The sequence below is a fragment of the Bubalus kerabau genome, chromosome 8 (genome assembly GCF_029407905.1).
Source record: "Bubalus kerabau isolate K-KA32 ecotype Philippines breed swamp buffalo chromosome 8, PCC_UOA_SB_1v2, whole genome shotgun sequence".
Taxonomy (NCBI): domain Eukaryota; kingdom Metazoa; phylum Chordata; class Mammalia; order Artiodactyla; family Bovidae; genus Bubalus; species Bubalus kerabau.
Genome location: NC_073631.1, coordinates 100336986 through 100354833, shown reverse-complemented (window position 1 = coordinate 100354833; position 17848 = coordinate 100336986). Strand labels below are relative to the sequence as shown.

At 37.7% G+C, this 17848-nt stretch overlaps 1 protein-coding gene and 1 non-coding gene across 12 annotated transcripts in view; one reads left to right on the top strand and one right to left on the bottom strand.

The window, feature by feature from the left end:
* EXOC4 (exocyst complex component 4) overlaps positions 1-17848 on the bottom strand; it is an 804929-nt gene that overhangs the window by 721693 nt on the left and 65388 nt on the right. For all 11 annotated transcript variants that reach the window (XM_055590952.1, XM_055590951.1, XM_055590955.1 and 8 more), the window contains one exon: positions 15869-15978. In XM_055590952.1, the coding sequence (XP_055446927.1) occupies positions 15869-15978 (110 nt within the window). The remainder of the gene's footprint in view (positions 1-15868; positions 15979-17848) is intronic.
* On the top strand, positions 9431-9502 carry TRNAS-GGA (transfer RNA serine (anticodon GGA)). Its single transcript has one exon. It is a non-coding gene; the product is annotated as a tRNA-Ser (tRNA).

The following is a 17848-nucleotide window of genomic DNA, read 5'->3' as shown; positions in this document are numbered from 1 at the left end:
TCTCTGGTTCCAAGGCCTACAGCTAATTATAAGAGCCTATTTAGTAACAGACAAGCAAGGTGAATAGTCCATTTATGCAGCTAAATATCTTATAAGAGAAAACTACTTTTCTGTTCATCAGTAAATACAGAAAGCAACCTAGACCAGTCCCTGGCTGCTTTATTTTTCTCAATATGTTTGGTAAGAAGATAGGTAACACAGGCCAGGCCTATACCCATGTCATTAAACTGCAGACGGTAAGGGCCCTGGTAAAACACTTTAACCTTTTATTGAATATGCCATTTTATTTATCGTTTATAGTTATACATGTCAGTTAAGGCATAAGAGATAATGGTAGTGTTTCCTATAGAAGTTCCTATAGATGTCACTCCTTACACTATGCAGGGTCCATAAATTATGTAAAGTTCATAAATATGATTTCAACCTATACAATTTACATGCTGTATTCAGGAACATTATCCCTGTTTAAGAGAACTGTCACTATTAATCAGAATTCAGCATTAAAAAAAAAAACTTAAAAAAAATTACCAAGTCTAATTAGACCACTAAGTATCAACAGAACTGTACAATGTCACTCTGCCCTCACTGTTCTGAGCCTGGCCTCAAAACACTGACAATATTCTTAAAGGGAAAATAAGAAAGTTACTGCTTAAAAATAATTCGTATGCTTCTGATCAACCTGGCACTGTAAACTCATACCTAAGATACACAATCTGCTCAAAACTCAATTATACATAAAATATAAGCTAAGGAATTAAAAGAAATAGTTAGCTCAAAACTGACATCATCATCTCTGTGGACAAGAAATGCAAACAAGTCAAGCCAGAGTGTGTGTCCAAGGAGCTTTGGGTGGACAAGCAGGCAAAGGCAGCAGGATTTGGCCCACGTAGAGCTAGAGACTTAGCACGCTCCAATGGATAGGTGAGATGACGGAAATCCTTTGAAGGCTGCAAGCACAGGACCAAACCAAGCTCCAGACCCACACTGGTAGGCTACTGGCCTCATCAAATCCTTATCCTCCATTTATGCCCCAGTGGAGCGACTTGGTCAACGACTTATCTTAAATACCATTGGGTTCACCAATGAAAAATTACCTCTACCATCTTCTATTCTAATTAATGCACCCACTGCTGCATATTGAGAGAGCACTACCTGAGGCACTGGTTGCCTCTGGAGTATAGAATCTTGATTAGGGTCTTTCAAATGTTAACTAACTACCCCCAGAGTGTGCATTCCTGATTAAGGTACTTCAAAACTGTTAACTAAGCACCCCTAAGGTGCAGATTAAATTACTTTAAAGAAAACTACAGACAATGTAACACCCCACTCCTGAAAGGAGGCTGCCAAAAGCTGTTGACAGCTGCTGCTACTGGGGGCAATCATTTCTAAGAAGAGAGGAGATTCTACAGCCTCAGCATACGGATAGTTTCAATTCAGAGGTGAAGATGGAACCCCACGCTGCACTGAGTTCTGAAAACACAATGAATATACATTGATCCTTCCATAGTGAAAGTGGGCTGAGGGGAAAATGATGGTATGTTTGGAGAGAACATAGAATGGAGTCCTCTATTTGGATAAAAAACAAAACTAACATCTGTTGAATCAATTTCATAGATGATATAATGCACTCAGTTTAGTTCAGTCACTCCGTCATGTCTGACTCTTTGCAACCCCATGGACTGCACCACGCCAGGCCTCCCTGTCCATCACCAACTGCCAGAGTTTATTCAAACTCATGTCCATCAAGTCGGTGATGCCATCCAACCATCTCATCCTCTGTCATCCCCTTCTCCCCCTACCTGGAATCTTTCCCAGCATCAGGGTCGTTTCAAATGAGCCAGTACTTCCCATTAGGTGGCCAAAGTATTAGAGTTTCAGCTTCAGCATCAGTCCTTCCAATGAATATTCAGGACTGATTTCCTTTAGGATGGACTGGTTGGATCTCCTTGCAGTCCAAGGGACTCTCAGGAGTCTTCTCCAACACCACAGTTCAAAAGCATCAGTTCTTCAATGCTCAGCTTTCTTTATAGTCCAACTCTCACATCCATACATAACTACTAAAAAAACCATAGCTTTGACTATGGATCTTTGTGGGCAAAGTAATGTCTCTGCTTTTAATATGCTGTCTAAGTTGGTTATAACTTTTCTTGCAAGGAGCAAGTGTCTTTTAATTCCATGGCTGCAGTCACTTTTGGACTTTCTGCAGTAATTTTGGAGCCCCAGAAATATAAAGTCTCTCACTGTTTCCCCATCAATCTGACATGAAGTGATGGGACCAGATGCCATGGTCTTCGTTTTCTGAATGTTGAGCTTTAAGCCAACTTTTTCACTCTGCTCTTTCACTTTCATCAAGAGGCTCTTTAGTTCTTCACTTTCTGCCATAAGGGTGGTGTCATCTGCATATCTGAGGTTATTGATATTTCTCCCAGCAATCTTGATTCCAGCTTGTGCTTCCTCCAGCCCAGCATTTCTCATGACGTACTCTGCATATAAGTTAAATAAGCAGGGTGACAATATACAGCCTTGACGTACTCCTTCCCCTATTTGGAACCAGTCTATTGTTTCATGTCCAGTTCTAATTGTTGCTTCCTGACCTCCATACAGGTTTCTCAGGAGGCAGGTCAGGTGGTCTGGTATTCTCATCTCTTTCAGGTTTTTCCAGTTTGTTGATCCACACAGTCAAAGGCTTTGGCATAGTCAATAAAGCAGAAGTAAGTGCACATTATATTGCCTAGAGCAAAAAGGATGCCCCTTTGTAGGGCAAAGAGTAGCAATCAATGAAGAAGAGGCTACTAGAAATGTAACAGGGATACAGGATAAGAGACAAGGAACAGATGAATAAATTGATTGTTTATATTAATACTCACTAAACTTAATCAGGCAACAGTCTGTTGTTAATGTATGATTTTGTAAGTTCAATTGCCCATAGAGATAGAATGATATAGTAGAAAGAACAAAAAGCTTGGCATCACTTTAGATTAAATTATCATGTCTAGTTGCGTGTTCTCTCAATTTCTTCAAATGTGAAGAGGAGATATCATTATCAACAAAACTGTGCCTATTAAATGAGATAATAGGAACATCAAGGCGAACACCAAACTTTTTTTTTTTAATGCATTTTTTAAACCTCCAGCTTTACTAACACTTCAGGGTTCCTGTAGACAAGGATGGTGGCTTAGATCCCCTTTTCTCAACATTTCCTCCAGAAGCAAAACAGAACAATAACAATAAACAAAATTCATAAAAACCATGCTTTCAGGATAACTTGAAAGACAGAAATTGCCCCAAATTCAAAATAACTAGAAATAAAAATAAGAAGAAAAAAAAATCACCTAATGCCAGGAAGTGTTATATCATGCTCCTCTCCCACCACTTCTTTGCCACAAGGCTTTGTTACAAGCAAAAGTATACTGTGAAAAACTATAATAAAGAAATTTAAAGAGTTAATGATGAACCTAAAGATTTAGAATCAAAGGTTTAGAAAGACAAAGTCAACCCTAAGTTTCAATACTAAAAAGGTATACAAGCAGATCACAGATTGAATTATAGGGACTTAAAAGCAGACATAATTTGAAAGAGCAGTGTTTGAAACACATAGCCTCTGAGAGAGAAATGAGACAAAAAGAGATAAAAGCCCTTTGGCTATGGGATGATGAAGGGAGAAAAAAGCAAAAGGCAAACACGATTCAGAGAGCAAACAAGCTTACCCCACCACCAAAATAAAAAGTCCACTAAAGACGAGAGTGAAAAGTTGCCTTAAAACTCAACATTCAGAACTAAGATCATGGCATCTGGTCCCATCACCTCATGGCAAATACATGGGGAAACAATCTAAACAGTGAGAGACTTTATGTTTGGGGGGCTCCAAATCACTGCAGATGGTGACTGCAGCCATGAAATTAAAAGACACTTACTCCTTGGAAGAAAAGCTATGACCAACCTAGACAGCATATTAAAAAGCAGAGACATTACTTTACCAACAAAGGTCTGTCTAGTCAAAGCTATGGTTTTCCCAGTAGTCATGTATGGATATGAGAGTTGGACTATAAAGAAAGCTGAGCGCCGAAGTATTGATGCTTTTGAACTGTGGTGTTAGAGACGACTCTTGAGAGTCCCTTGGACTGCAAGGAGATCCAACCAGTCAACTTTAAAGGAAATCAGTGCTGAATATTCACCAGAAGCACTGATGCTGAAGCTGAAACTCCAATACTTTGGCCACCTGAGGCAAAGAACTGACTCATTGGAAAAGACCCTGATGCTGGGAAAGATTGAAGGTGGGAGAAGAAGGGGATGACAGAGGATGAGATGGTTGGATGGCATCACTGACACAATGGACATGAGTTGGTGATGGACAGGGAAGCCTGGCATGCTGCAGCAGTCCATGGGGTCACAAAGAGTCGGACATGACTGAGTGAGTGAACTGAACTGAAATAAAAGTATCTGCAGTTTGCTGTAATGACAGAAGAGGGAGCCAATGAGCTAGGAATCCTACAAACACACCCCCAGTATCATTTTTAAAAAAAATGAATAGAAAAAATAATGAACACATTCTTATGAGAGTATTACAAAAAAAAAATCCAACACACGTTTACAGGAAAATTTCATCCAATAAAACAGCATGAAGCACAAGAAATCTGGGTCTAGGTGGAATTAATATACTCACTCAAACAAGAATTTGGGGATATGAAAAGCCACTTTGAGTCAAAAATCGAAAAATTATGACAGACACGGACAATCAAAAGCAAAGTGTGAAAAGAAAACTTACAAAACTCAGGAAAGAGAGGGAAGAAAAAAGACAATATTATCTCATACCTCAAGAATACAATACAAAATAAGCAAGACAGAAGAGATTGAAAACATTTATTCGATAAAGGATATTGAGCAAATGCCGGGAACCAAAGTGGAGGATAAAAAGGAGAATAAAAAAAAGAAGTAGTAGAAATGGAAAGATGAAAGAGAGAGTAGTAGAAATGGAAAACAGGCAAAGAAAAATAGAGTGATAAAGAGGAAAAGTAAACAGAACAGTTAAAATTGTAAACCAAGAAAACTTACAGAAGAAAAAAAAAAAAAACTGAATGCACAAAATGAAAGAGCAGCCCATTGGGTATCTTGGAAAATTAATACCTAAAGAAATCAAGACTCCAAGGCACATCCTACTAAATCTTTTCAGTTCCTAAGATTAAAAAGAAATCTGTAGGACCTAAGAATCAAGGAACTTTAACAAGGGGGGAAAAAAAACCTTAGGAATCAGAAATTTCAAAAAGCACTAAAAAGAAAAAAATGAAATAGTATTTTGTAAAAATAATAATAATTTAAAGTGTAACCTACGGAACCTTGATCCCCAAGTCGCCCTTTAAGTATCAAGGCTTTAGGAAAAAGAAAAGTTTTCAAATAAAGAAACTCTGCATCCATGACTCCTCAAGGAATTTTTTAGATAATGAACTTCATTCAACCAAGAAATGACTAGGAAACTTGAACAAAATGTCTAATTCATGAACATTCAGAATATTTAAATGTAGGTTTAATATAAAAACAGAAGTTGTGGAAAACAACTACATGAAAGTAGTATGCTGTAAAAAAGTAAACATATGCAACTAAAAAAATGGCAGAAGAAAAAGAGGAAAGTGGAGTAAGTTTATCGTTTATTATGGAGGCAAAGGATGGAAACTAAAGTATACCAATAAAAATGGAGAAATCCAAGAGTAAAGGTTTAACCAAACCAAAAAAAAAAAAATGCAGCTAAGAGCATTTTCTTAAAAGTATACATTAAAAGACAATCACTGGTGGGGGGACTTCCTAGACAAAAAATTTCTGTATAAGTAAAATAAAAGAACACATATCTTAGAAAGAAACATAGCATACATAATACACATATTTACAAAATACTACGATACAGTTGTGACTGAAGACATCAGTCATATCAATATATATTGATGGATTCAACTCATCTATTAGAAAAAGGTTTTAATTCAGCTTACAAAGCAAGGCCAAACTATATATGCTATACACATACTAAAGCCAATTTAGAAAGGCTAAAAATATAGAATGAACAGTTCAGTTCAGTCGTTCAGTTGTGTCCAACTCTTTACGACCCCATGGACTGGGTACGCCTGGCCTCCCTGTCCATCACCAACTCCCGGAGTTCACTCAAACTCACATCCATCGAGTCGGTGATGCCATCCAACCACCTCATCCTCTGTCGTCCCCTTCCCCCTCCAACCTTGAATCTTTCCCAGCATCAAGGTTGTTTCAAATGAGCCAGTTCTTCCCATCAGATAGCCAAAGTATTGGAGTTTCAATTCAGCATCAGTCCTTCCAATGAATATTCAGGACTGAATTCCTTTGGGGTGGACTGATTGGATCTCCTTGCAGTCCAAGGGACTCTCACGAGTCGTCTCCAACACCACAGTTCAAAAGCATCAATTCTTCGGAGCTCAGCTTCTTTATAGTCCAATTCTCACATCCATACGTGACTACTGGCAAAACCATAGCCTTGACTAGATGGACCTTTGTTAGCAAAGTAATGTCTCTGCTTTTAATATGCTGTCTCGGTTGGTCATAACTTTTCTTCCAAGCAGCAAGCGTCTTTTAATTTCATGGCTGCAGTCACCATCTGCAGTGATTTTGGAGCCCAAAAAAATGAAGTCTGACACTGTTTCCACTGTCTCCCCATCTATTTGCCATGTAGTGATGGAATCAGATGCCATGATCTTAGTTTTCCGAAAGTTGAGCTTTAAGCCAACTTCTTCACTCTCTTTCACTTTTATCAAGAGGCTCTTTAGTTCCTCTTCACTTTCTGCCATAAGGGTGGTGTCATCTGCCTATCTGAGGTTATTGAGATTTCTCCCAGCAGTCTTGATTCCAGCTTGTGCTCAATCCAGTCCAGTGTTTCTCATGATGTACTCTGCATGTAAGTTAAATAAGCAGGGTGACAATCCTTCCCCTATTTGGAACCAGTCTGTTGTTCCATGTTCAGTTCTAACTGTTGCTTCTTGACTTGTATTCAGATTTTTCAGGAGGCAGGTCAGGTGGTCTGGTATTCCCATCTCTTTAAGAATTCTCTTTAAGAATTTTCCACATTTGAATGAAATTACCACAGTCAATAAGCATTAATCACATCAATGAAGGGCATTTTTTAATGCCAAAAAGCACAATTCACAAATGAAACAACACACGACTATTCACATACCAAAAAATAGCAATCACCATTTTTAAACAAAAACTACAGGTGAGTCAAAGAGACATAGAAGAAAAACACTAAAAATAAAAATGGAGATAGACAAACAATGAGAATTTCACAAATATACATCAAACTCCTCATCTAATAGAGAAAATGCATCTTCCTCTCAAGTACCCCTGGAATATTAAAAAAAAATAACAAATCATAATATATTAAGTCACAAAGAAAATGTAAGTTCTATAAAGTAAAAATATTACAAGCAACATTCTCAATTCAATACAACAAAGCTAGAAAATATTAAAAACACACACACACACAAAAGACCCTTTCATCTTTAAAATTCTTGGATCAAAGGAGAAATAAAGTCTGAAATAAGACAGTCTTTGTAAATGATATGTATCTATGGGATACATTTAAAATAGTAATGAAAGAAAATTTTCTATCACTAAATACTTGTATCAGTAAAAAATGAAAGAATTAAAATGCATGATTTCAGTTTCTAGTGCAGGAAAAGAATAAACCAAGTGAAAGGATGAAGAAGGCAAGAATAAAAACATAAAGGAATGAGGTAGAGAACAAAAAAATGGACCTAATCAATACATCAAAATTCTTGTTATTTCTTGAGAGAAAAAAACGAACACCAAAGACAAATCATTAGCTACTTTGATCAAGAAGAAAAGGGAAACAGCATAATTAGATGACATAAAGGAAACAAAAGAATTTTAAAACAGTAAGAAAATACTTTATAGAGGTCTATATAAATGAGTTCAGTTTAGTCACTCAGTCGTGTCCAACTCTTTGCAACCCCATGGACTGCAGCACACCAGGCTTCTTTGTCCATCACCAACTCCTGGAGCTTGCTCAAACTCATCTCCATCAACTTGGTGATGCCATTATTCTATTTACATTATTCTATATAAATAAAATTGAATAAATGAAATCAATAACTGCCTAGGGAGATACAGATTATTAAAACTGACCCCAATAGAAACAAAGTTTAAACAGAACAATTTACACTGATGAAACAAAATTATTGAAGAATAAAAAGTAAATGTATTAAAACGTACCATATCCAAAAGGTTTCACAGAGAAATTACTAAAGCTTCAAACACCAGATACTCCCAGAGGTCCACAGACTTTTCAGAGCATTGAAAAATGAAAGAGAATGTCCTAATTCCTTTTATGCAGCAAATTATCACATTGAAACCAAAATCTAGTACAATTTGGACCACAGGACACTATTACTCATGAACATGATGCAAAAATCCTAAATAAAATATTAGCAGACAGAATTCAATACTACATCGAGAAAATAATACAGTATGATCAAGAGCAATTTATTCTAGTAATGAAAAATTGGTTCAATATTAAATCCATTAATGGATATTAATAGATTAAAAATAAAATTTAAAAATGGATAAAGACAAATTGGCACTCCATATCCATGAGTTTCACATCCAAATTCAGCCAACCATGGATAGAAAATAAATTCCAGAAAATTCCCAAAAGCAAAACTTGAACTTAGATTCATGCTGTCAACTATTTCCACAGCATTTACACTATATATAGTATAAACATAACACATGTGCACTGGGGAGCCAAAAGATACCTGTGACTGTCTTTACTATAGTGGTCTGGAACCAAACCCACAATATCTCTGAGGTATACCTGTATTTATATTCTGTATCTTTTTCCTGTTTGATTTCATACTTTTACTATGTACATAGTAAAAGGGTATACATGTTGTACATGTGTAAATGTAGATTACATGTATTGGGCTTCCCAGGTGACTTAGTGGTAAAGAATCCGCCTGCCAATGCAGAAGATGCAGGAGATGGGGGTTCTACCCCTGGTTAGGAAAATCTCCTAGAGAAGGAAATGGCAACATACCCCAGTATTCTTGCTAAAAAAAAATTCCACGGACAATGGAGCATGGCAGGCTACAGTCCTTGAGGTCATAAAGAGTCAGACACAATTTAGCGACTGAGATGGCATTGTTTCTATATATTGATTTGTATGTCTGTTTCTGTCACAGTGCCACACTGTTTTGATTACTGTAGCTTTATTTGATTACTGTAGCAGTATTGCCTAAAGGCTAGGAAGATTATGCCTACTGTTTTGTCCTTTCTTCTCAGGATTACTTTGGCAATTTTCAGTCCAGTTCAGTTCAGTTGCTCAGTCATGTCCGACCGAGTCTTTGCAACTTGGGGTCTATATATGTATATACATGTATATGTTATATATGGGACTTCCCTGGTGGCTCAGAGGTTAAAGCATCTGCCTGGAATGCAGGAGACCCAGGTTCAATCCCTGGGTTGGGAAGTTCCCCTGGAGAAGGAAATGGCAACCCACTCCAGTACTCTTGCCTGGAAAATCCCATGGAGGGAGGAGCCTGGTAGGCTACAGTCAATGGGGTCGCAAAGAGTCGGACACGACTGAGCGACTTCACTCACTCACTCATGTTATATATAGTATTTACATACATTATTTAATACAGTTTATATATTAAAAATTAATATATTTTTAATAAACTTTGGTCTTGTTTCATTTTTCTATTTAGAAACATTTTAACTATTAGTTCTATTCTGTCTCCTTTATATATATTCCTCAACTCTACTTCTGATCAATCATAGAAATCAAAGATACTTATTAAGAGCAAATGCACGGATACCTCAGAAACAGTTATATTTAAAATACCAAGGGAGATCATATCATAAGGACAGAAGTAAAACAAAAGATGTCAAGATTTGTCAATTGGATCTTCACTATTCTAAAAGTGTCATTTGATTTCCAAAAAGAGGAGCTTCATCTCCTTTTATGTCAGGATTCATAGCTCCCAACCCACACAGGGAATTTTTAAAATATCGAACCCCAAATTCTTGAGATAAATATCAAGTCTCAGGACAAGATTTGATGAACTAAAACACACATCAAGAAAACAGCAGCAAAAGAAGAAAAAATAATTTCATTTGTGCTCTCTTTACGTTTTATTGCTTAACCTATGCTGGTACAAGAAAGAAAGGGAGAGAAAAGTCCAGTTTCATATTCACAGCAATCCCAGCAGGAGTGTGAATAAAATGAATAAAGAAGCCACAAATGAAATGCCTGTGTACCTTGCGAATAATTGCTCAGTCAGAACGTTCCAAAGGCAATTTGCGAAATAAAGACATACTGAGAATCCAAAAGCTTATACCAACGTTTTACTATAATTATTGGCTTTTCTCCATACTTTTTCCATTCTTCTACCTAAGTTATAGTTGAATGACTACATCTAAATTAGACATTAGTTTCCCTGTACATTATAAAATACTGTGACTGATGAGAATAATCGGGAAAAAAATGCTTGCAAAATACATCCTTTACGTATTTAGAGTGAGGACAGCAAGAGGCCAGTCTCCAGCAAATACCTTTTTGGTTGAACCTGGACCAATCACTCAGCATCCCTGAATTCACTTCCATATTCGCAAAATGACACTTGATTTTTCATGTTATTTTAAAAATAACGCTTGATTAACTAGAGAGTATAAGCAATTTTTCATATATTGACTAATATAGCTGTCTCTTCAAGCAAACTGCCTGCTCATACTTTTGCTTATTTTTCTACTTGCTTATCTTACCAATTTATAGGGATTCTTTATATATTCTTGATATTTTAACATCTGTCAGATAAATGCCCATCTTTCCACGTATATAGACTCTTCTGTGAATTGCCCATTTGCCCAGTTCTTTACTATGCCATTGCTTTTCTTCATGATTACACAGGAAAATTAAGTGAATGCTAATCATTTTTCTCTTTACATGTTGCTTGCTTCTGCCAATCTTTGCCTGGAATTTGCATCTTATAATTAAAGATTTTATTTTTAATTAGATGATACACAGACATAGATAATTCCATACAATTTTATGATAACTTAAATATCTGGCAATACACTTAAGAGTACTGGAATGGGGTGCCATTGCCTTCTCTGTTAAATATGACATAAATATAATAATCATAATGACAGTAACACTACCTGCCCCAACTACCTCTTAGGACTGCTGCATCAGTTGAATGATGTATAGTATCTTACTAACAGTAACATGTAAACTATGATAGAATACCTCTCACATAAAAGTCACTCACAACTCTATCTCTAAATAAGACATTTGAAAAATGACTCATTCACAAGCCAACAAAATTCTCATTTAATTAATAATAATCTGAAAGTTCTCAGAAGTCACCTGCAACTTTAATTTATGGCACCCCAATGGGAGATGAAATTCTACCCAGGGATTCCCTATTGCAACTTCCTCTATAGAAATGTCAGCTCTAATGGATTACACCCTCAATCCTACTATTTCACAAGATGAGAAAGGAGCTTTAAGAGCCTATGTTAAATTCCCTGCTGAAAAAGACTATTACTTTCTAGGCTGACTTGCAGAGCACTTCACAAATAGACTCTCAGGACTTTGTCCATTATTTAGAATAAGACAAAATTTCTGTCCTTTATTATAGTATATTTCATCAGCCCTACACTTTTACATGTACTTATTAGAAACATTTTATGTAGTTCTGTACATAATTCACATTTTTCTCATTTATATAATCCCCTTTAATAATGTGACCCAGATTAATATCGTCCTAAAAACGAGAACTGCAAAGACTTCACACATCATTTCAAGAAAGTCAAATTTTTATATATTGGCTCCTAAAAATAACTTAGGTCAGAAAATAAGTACTTGGAGATTGTGACAAGTAGAATGGGCCCTGAAAGATTGTTGTTGTTTAGTCACTTAGTCATGCCTGACACTTTTGCAACCCCATGGACTGTAGCCCACCAGGCTCCTCTGTCCATTGGATTTCCCAGATAAGAATACTGGCTCTAGAGGGTTGTCATTTCCTTCTTCAGGGAATCTTCCTGACTCAGGGATTGGAGCCCCATGTCCTGCATTGGCAGGCGGATTCTGTATCACTGAGCCACCACCAGGGAAGCCCATGAAAGATATTCATGAACTAATCCCCAGAATCTGTGAATATGTTACTTTACATGACAAAGGAGACTCTACACGTGATTAAGGTTAAAGATATTGAGACAGAGAAAAGATCCTGGGTTATCCAGGTGGGAATCAATTTAATCACACAGTCCCTCAAGAGAGGAAGAAGGAAGCAGAAGAGTGGGTCAGAGAGGTATAAGGTGAGAAGAATGTGACCCACTGTCCCTGGCTGTGAAGATGGAGAAAGGGAGCCTGCCACAAGTCAAGGAAAGCAAGAGCCTGTAAGAGCATGTAAAGGCAAGGAAATGGATTCTCCTACAGAACTTCTGGTAGGGACACAGCCCTGTCCCCAAGCTTCCTTTTAGCCCAATGAGACCCATACTGGACTTTTAACTACAAAACTATAGGATGATACATGTTTCCTGTGGTAATCCGTTGCAGCAGTGACAGAAACCTAGTATCTAGTTTATCTGCAGGAAAACGGTGCATGTTTTGGAACCCAGCTCCTGATGTGAAATCACAGGCGCTACTGTGTGTCAGCTGCGTCAACTCTCATCTATCATTAACCATCCTCAGTCTCGCTTTCCTCACCTGTAAACTGGGGCTAACAGTGCTTCTCTCCTAAGATCATTGAAGGACTTCATGAGTTAATTCATGTAAAGCACTTATTTCTACTGTTTCACAGATAGAATGTATACTAAGCACTTGTTAACTACTGTTACTATTGACTTTAATCAGTAACTACCTTCTTTTTCAGTCACCCCCAGAAAAATAAAGAGATCAGTCTTCCGAACAGAAAAGGAAATGAGCCCTTCTAAGAAGAAAGTTTTGTGGCCAGATCTACAAGCGTCTTCATAATAGTCCCAAGCTCCACTCATCTATCACGCAGTTCGTCCAGAGTCATTCCCAAAAATGAAGGGACAGATGGCTGAAGTCAAAGTGTCCCTATGAGCTCCACTCGGTGATAAAGGCTGACTGCAGGGCCTGACAGAAGAAGTGCACAGAGAGGAAAAGCTGTCTCATTAGAAGTAACGGATGTTGCAGAATTAGCTGCCACTGAAATTTGCCATCACTGGCCTTTTCTCAGCTTGTTTGGTATTTATGTTTTTCATTTTCAAAACGCCTGCCCCATCATCTCTTCACGAACAATTAAAATTTTTATTTCACTTGGCCATCGACTCAGCAATATTTACCTAAATTGATATAACCAGGCTAAGTGCCAATTCACATTATAAAGACACAAAGATCTAACAATTGGTAATTTCCACAAAAGGCAGAGGTAAAATATAAATCGAGAGTATAAATGTGTTTTCTGTATAATTCCACACTCTACAACAGCCTCAAAGCAGTGTCAAAACTCACAGAACAGCAATACAGCAAAGAAAGGAGGAGAAAACAAAACCTTTTACTCCAGGAAGAAGTCTGAATACACAGCTTTGTAAACTGTCATCTATGTGTTTGGGTTTTAAAAAAATGAGTAAAATTTATTATAAAACAATTCGGATTCATTTTGATATTTGGTAAAACTAATACAGTTAAGTAAAGTTTAAAAATAAAATAAAATTTAAAAAATAAATAAAAAAAAAAACAATTCCTTACAGCAGAAATTAGGACAATAATATAAATCAACTATAACTCAATAAAAATCTAAAATCAACCCACCTTAAAAAAGCAATTCTTATACTTTTCCTACAGTAAAAGCAATAAACTTCAAGATTCCAAGCTTAATTAAATTATATCTTATAAAGTAATTAAATATGCTTCAGCAACAGTATATTGTTAGGCTCTCAAAATAAACACTTTCAGTTAGTTGCACAAAATGCGTTGACTGAACTGAAATTATTTTTCCACCTTTTCATCATTTCAAGCTCTATAGGACTACAGAACTAGTAAGAAGTATGTTTTATCTGAAAAGTCAATAATAATAATATTGTTATTTCTTTAAAAGACATTATTATTTCTTTAATAGCATTTGTGAGGAGGTCATACCAAGGCAACTGTGGAAGAGCCCACAAAAAAAAAAAAAATCCAGTCACCATCTCCCCAGCCCAAGGCTGCAGGCAGGGCAGGTGTCTGCAGCAGCCCAGAAGCTCTGAGCCCAACTGAGAGGAATTGAACCCTATGATGCAGCAGGTCTGAGCCACTCCAGAAGAAATCGCTTAAACTTTGCTTCCATAATCAAAAATACAACTTCCCTCCACAACTTTAAATATGGGCAAAAATGGCTCTCCTTTGTCTCATTCAGTATCATATTAGGTAAGTCAAGAAGAAACAAGATTCAGTTTAGTTCAGTTGCTCAGTCGTGTCCGATTCTTTGTGACCCCATGAATCGCAGCACGCCAGGCCTCCCTGTCCATCACCAACACCTGGACTTCACCCAGACTCACGTCCATCGAGTCAGTAATGCCATCCAGCCATCTCATCTTCTGTCATCCCCTTCTCCTCCTGCCCCAAATCCCTCCCAGTATCAGAGTCTTTTCCAATGAGTCAACTCTTCGCATCAGGTGGCCAAAGTACTGGACCTTCAGCTTTAGCATCATTCCTTCCGATGAACCCCCAGGACTGGTCTCCTTTAGAATGGACTGGATGGATCTCCTTGCAGGCCAAGGAACTCTCAAGAGTCTTCTCCAACACCACACTTCAAAAGCATCAATTCTTCAGTGCTCAGCTTTCTTCACAGTCCAACTCTCACATCCATACATGACAACTGGAAAAACCATAGCCTTGACTAGACGGACCTTTGTTGGCAAAGTAACGTCTCTGCTTTTTAATATGCTATCTAGGTTGGTCATAACTTTCCTTCCAAGGAGTAAACGTCTCTTAATTTCATGGCTGCAGTCACCATCTGCAGTGATTTTGGATCCCCCCAAAATAAAGTCTGACACTGTTTCCACTGTTTCCCCATCTATTTGCCATGAAGTGATGGAACCAGATGCCATGATCTTTGTTTTCTGAATGTTGAGCTTTAAGCCAACTTTTTCACTCTCCTCTTTCACTTTCATCAAGAGGCTTTTTAGTTTCTCTTCACTTTCTGCCATAAGGGTGGTGTCATCTGCATATCTGAGGTTATTGATATTTCTCCCGGCAATCTTGATTCTAGCTTGTGCTTCTTCCAGCCCAGCATTTCTCATGATGTACTCTGCATATAAGTTAAATAAGCAGGGTGACAATACACAGCCTTGACGTACTCCTTTTCCTATATGGAACCAGTTTGTTGTTCCATGTCCGGTTCTAACTGTTGCTTCCTGACCTGTATATAGGTTTCTCAAGAGGCAGGTCAGGTGCTCTGGTATCCCATCTCTTTCAGAATTTTCCAGTTTATTGTGATCCACACAGTCAAAGGCTTTGGCATAGTCAATAAAGCAGAAATAGATTAGTTTGTGGATATGTCCTCAGAGTGCACTGAGTGTGTCCACACATGCTCACACAGGTAGACGTGGAGAGGCCACTTGGAAAACACAAGGAATGTAGCTATACAGCAGAGGTCACACACGCAAAAGCTCTCATGGAATGTGCTCATGGAATGTGCTATGTGCAGCAGCTGGGTAAAAGCTAATAGGCTCAACAGAAGTTAGAACAAAACACACACATACACACACACCATCAAAAACCATTCAACTTCAAAGAAAACAAGCAGTGCTGCTCAAATGGAACGCCCACCCTGGCCTGGGCCCATTAAAAAGCAGTTGAGTGGCTAAAGAATTAAATACTTACCACTGGAGCTTCCAGGAGTAGAATACTGAGAGGTATCGAGGAATTTCCGAGGCGTAGGAAGGTTGGTAACATCAAGCAGAGGGACAGGAGAAACGTCCTTCACCAGGGAGCTGAAGGGGAAGAACAGCAGTAGTTACTCCCTCACCACTTTCTCCAAAATCTACTTACATTCCAGGACACGCCCATCCTTTATTCCTTTCTTTCTGTCATGAACCCTCTTGGCACTCTGATTTCAAGTATCCCCCTAGTCTATTTCATAAAGCAGTGATTGTCACAGACAAGTGAATAAAGATGCATTTTAAGGATTCCAAATATTTACATTTTTATCTTTTTAGTTCAATACTAGGTTAAGAAAATTAGTGGATATTCTGATGATCTGCATGACCTCTTTATAACCAAATTATACCATGCAACTTCAGTATCTCTTTGTTTCTGTATTAAACTTATCAACAAAGGAAGAGCAAATAACACCTTATTGTGATAAATGAATGGAAGTTTAAATAGTTAAGTCCAGTGTAACTTGTGTTTTTCAAGCTGGAATTTTTATTTTTTTAAGATACACTGGGAATTCACTACATTTAGTTTCCTTTAAAAAAAAAAAAAAGTTCATAAATTTCATCAAGCTGAGAATCACACCTATGAAAGATGATTTAAGGAATCTCAAATAGGTTAATTCAGCATTTGATTGCCCATTTCACCTTTTCCAAAAAGGTCCAACAACTCATCTTATTAACTTTAGCGTCTCCATATAAACACAATAATTTTAAGTGACACAAAGACTATAAAAAACAAATTTTCAAGATAAGTCCCATTTATAGACATCTGTTAAGTACAAGAATGTAGGCGGTGCCAAAGCAAAAACACCAGTTGAAGAAACTGAATCATCTAATCACTCTGCATTTCCAACAGAAAAGCTTCTCTAACTCATGTTCCAAGGACAAACAGGTCAAAGCCATAGTTCTCGCCTCCTTCCATTCCTAGTAACATCACCAGTCACAGTGGCCATGGAAGTGATTCTCAAATGAACCGGGAAGGGAGAGCAGGTAGTGATGAGCAGGAACAAGACTACACCTTCAAGGAAGCTTCCTCCAAGTGGGGAAAAAAAAATGTGTGGAAGTTGGAACATCGACCATAGTGAGATCCCCACCTGCCTCCCACCACTCCTTTGAAACCAAAGGTATGTGTGTATTCTTAACCTAGTATGTATGCATCCTTAAGCAAATTAAAAAAAAAAAAAAAAATACATTCTTTTAGGAAACTTTCAGAAACTAACTTTTATTAAAGGGCAAAATTATCCTTTAAGGTATTATTTTTATTGAATGTTAACAATGTTGACAGCAAGGAGATCCAACCAGTCCATCCTAAAGGAAATCAGCCCTGAATATTCATTGGAAGGACTGATGCTGAGGCTGAAACTCCAGTACTCTGGCCACTTGATGCAAAGAACTGACTCATTTGAAAAGACACTGATGGTGGAAATGACTGAAGGTGGGAGCAGAAGGGGACGACACAGGATGAGATGGTTGGATGATATCACCGACTCAATGGACATGAGTTTGAGTAAACTCTGGGAGTTGGCGATGGACAGGGAGGCCTGGTGTGCCACAGTCCATGGGATCGCAAAGAGTTGGACATGACTAAGCGACTGAACTGAACAATGTTGACAGCCATCGTCCTTCGCCAAGAGGGTAACTGACTGTCATTAACTTCTCCCTTTTCACTTATGACTAGGAAGGGGGAATCATTACTCAAACAAGTCTCAGCATCTGCCATGTGCTTGGCACTTTGCTCAGGGCTGAGCATCCAAGAAGTATGACTAAGATATGAGCTAAACCCAACTTCACGCATTTCCAAGTGCTGGAATCACTTGCAGACTAATGCGAAACCGCAAGTGAAGAATAAGACATAAAAGTAACAGAAATAGCATTTACCAGGCATTGAACTGACACAGTTAGCTCCAGTAACTCTTCTCCAATATAA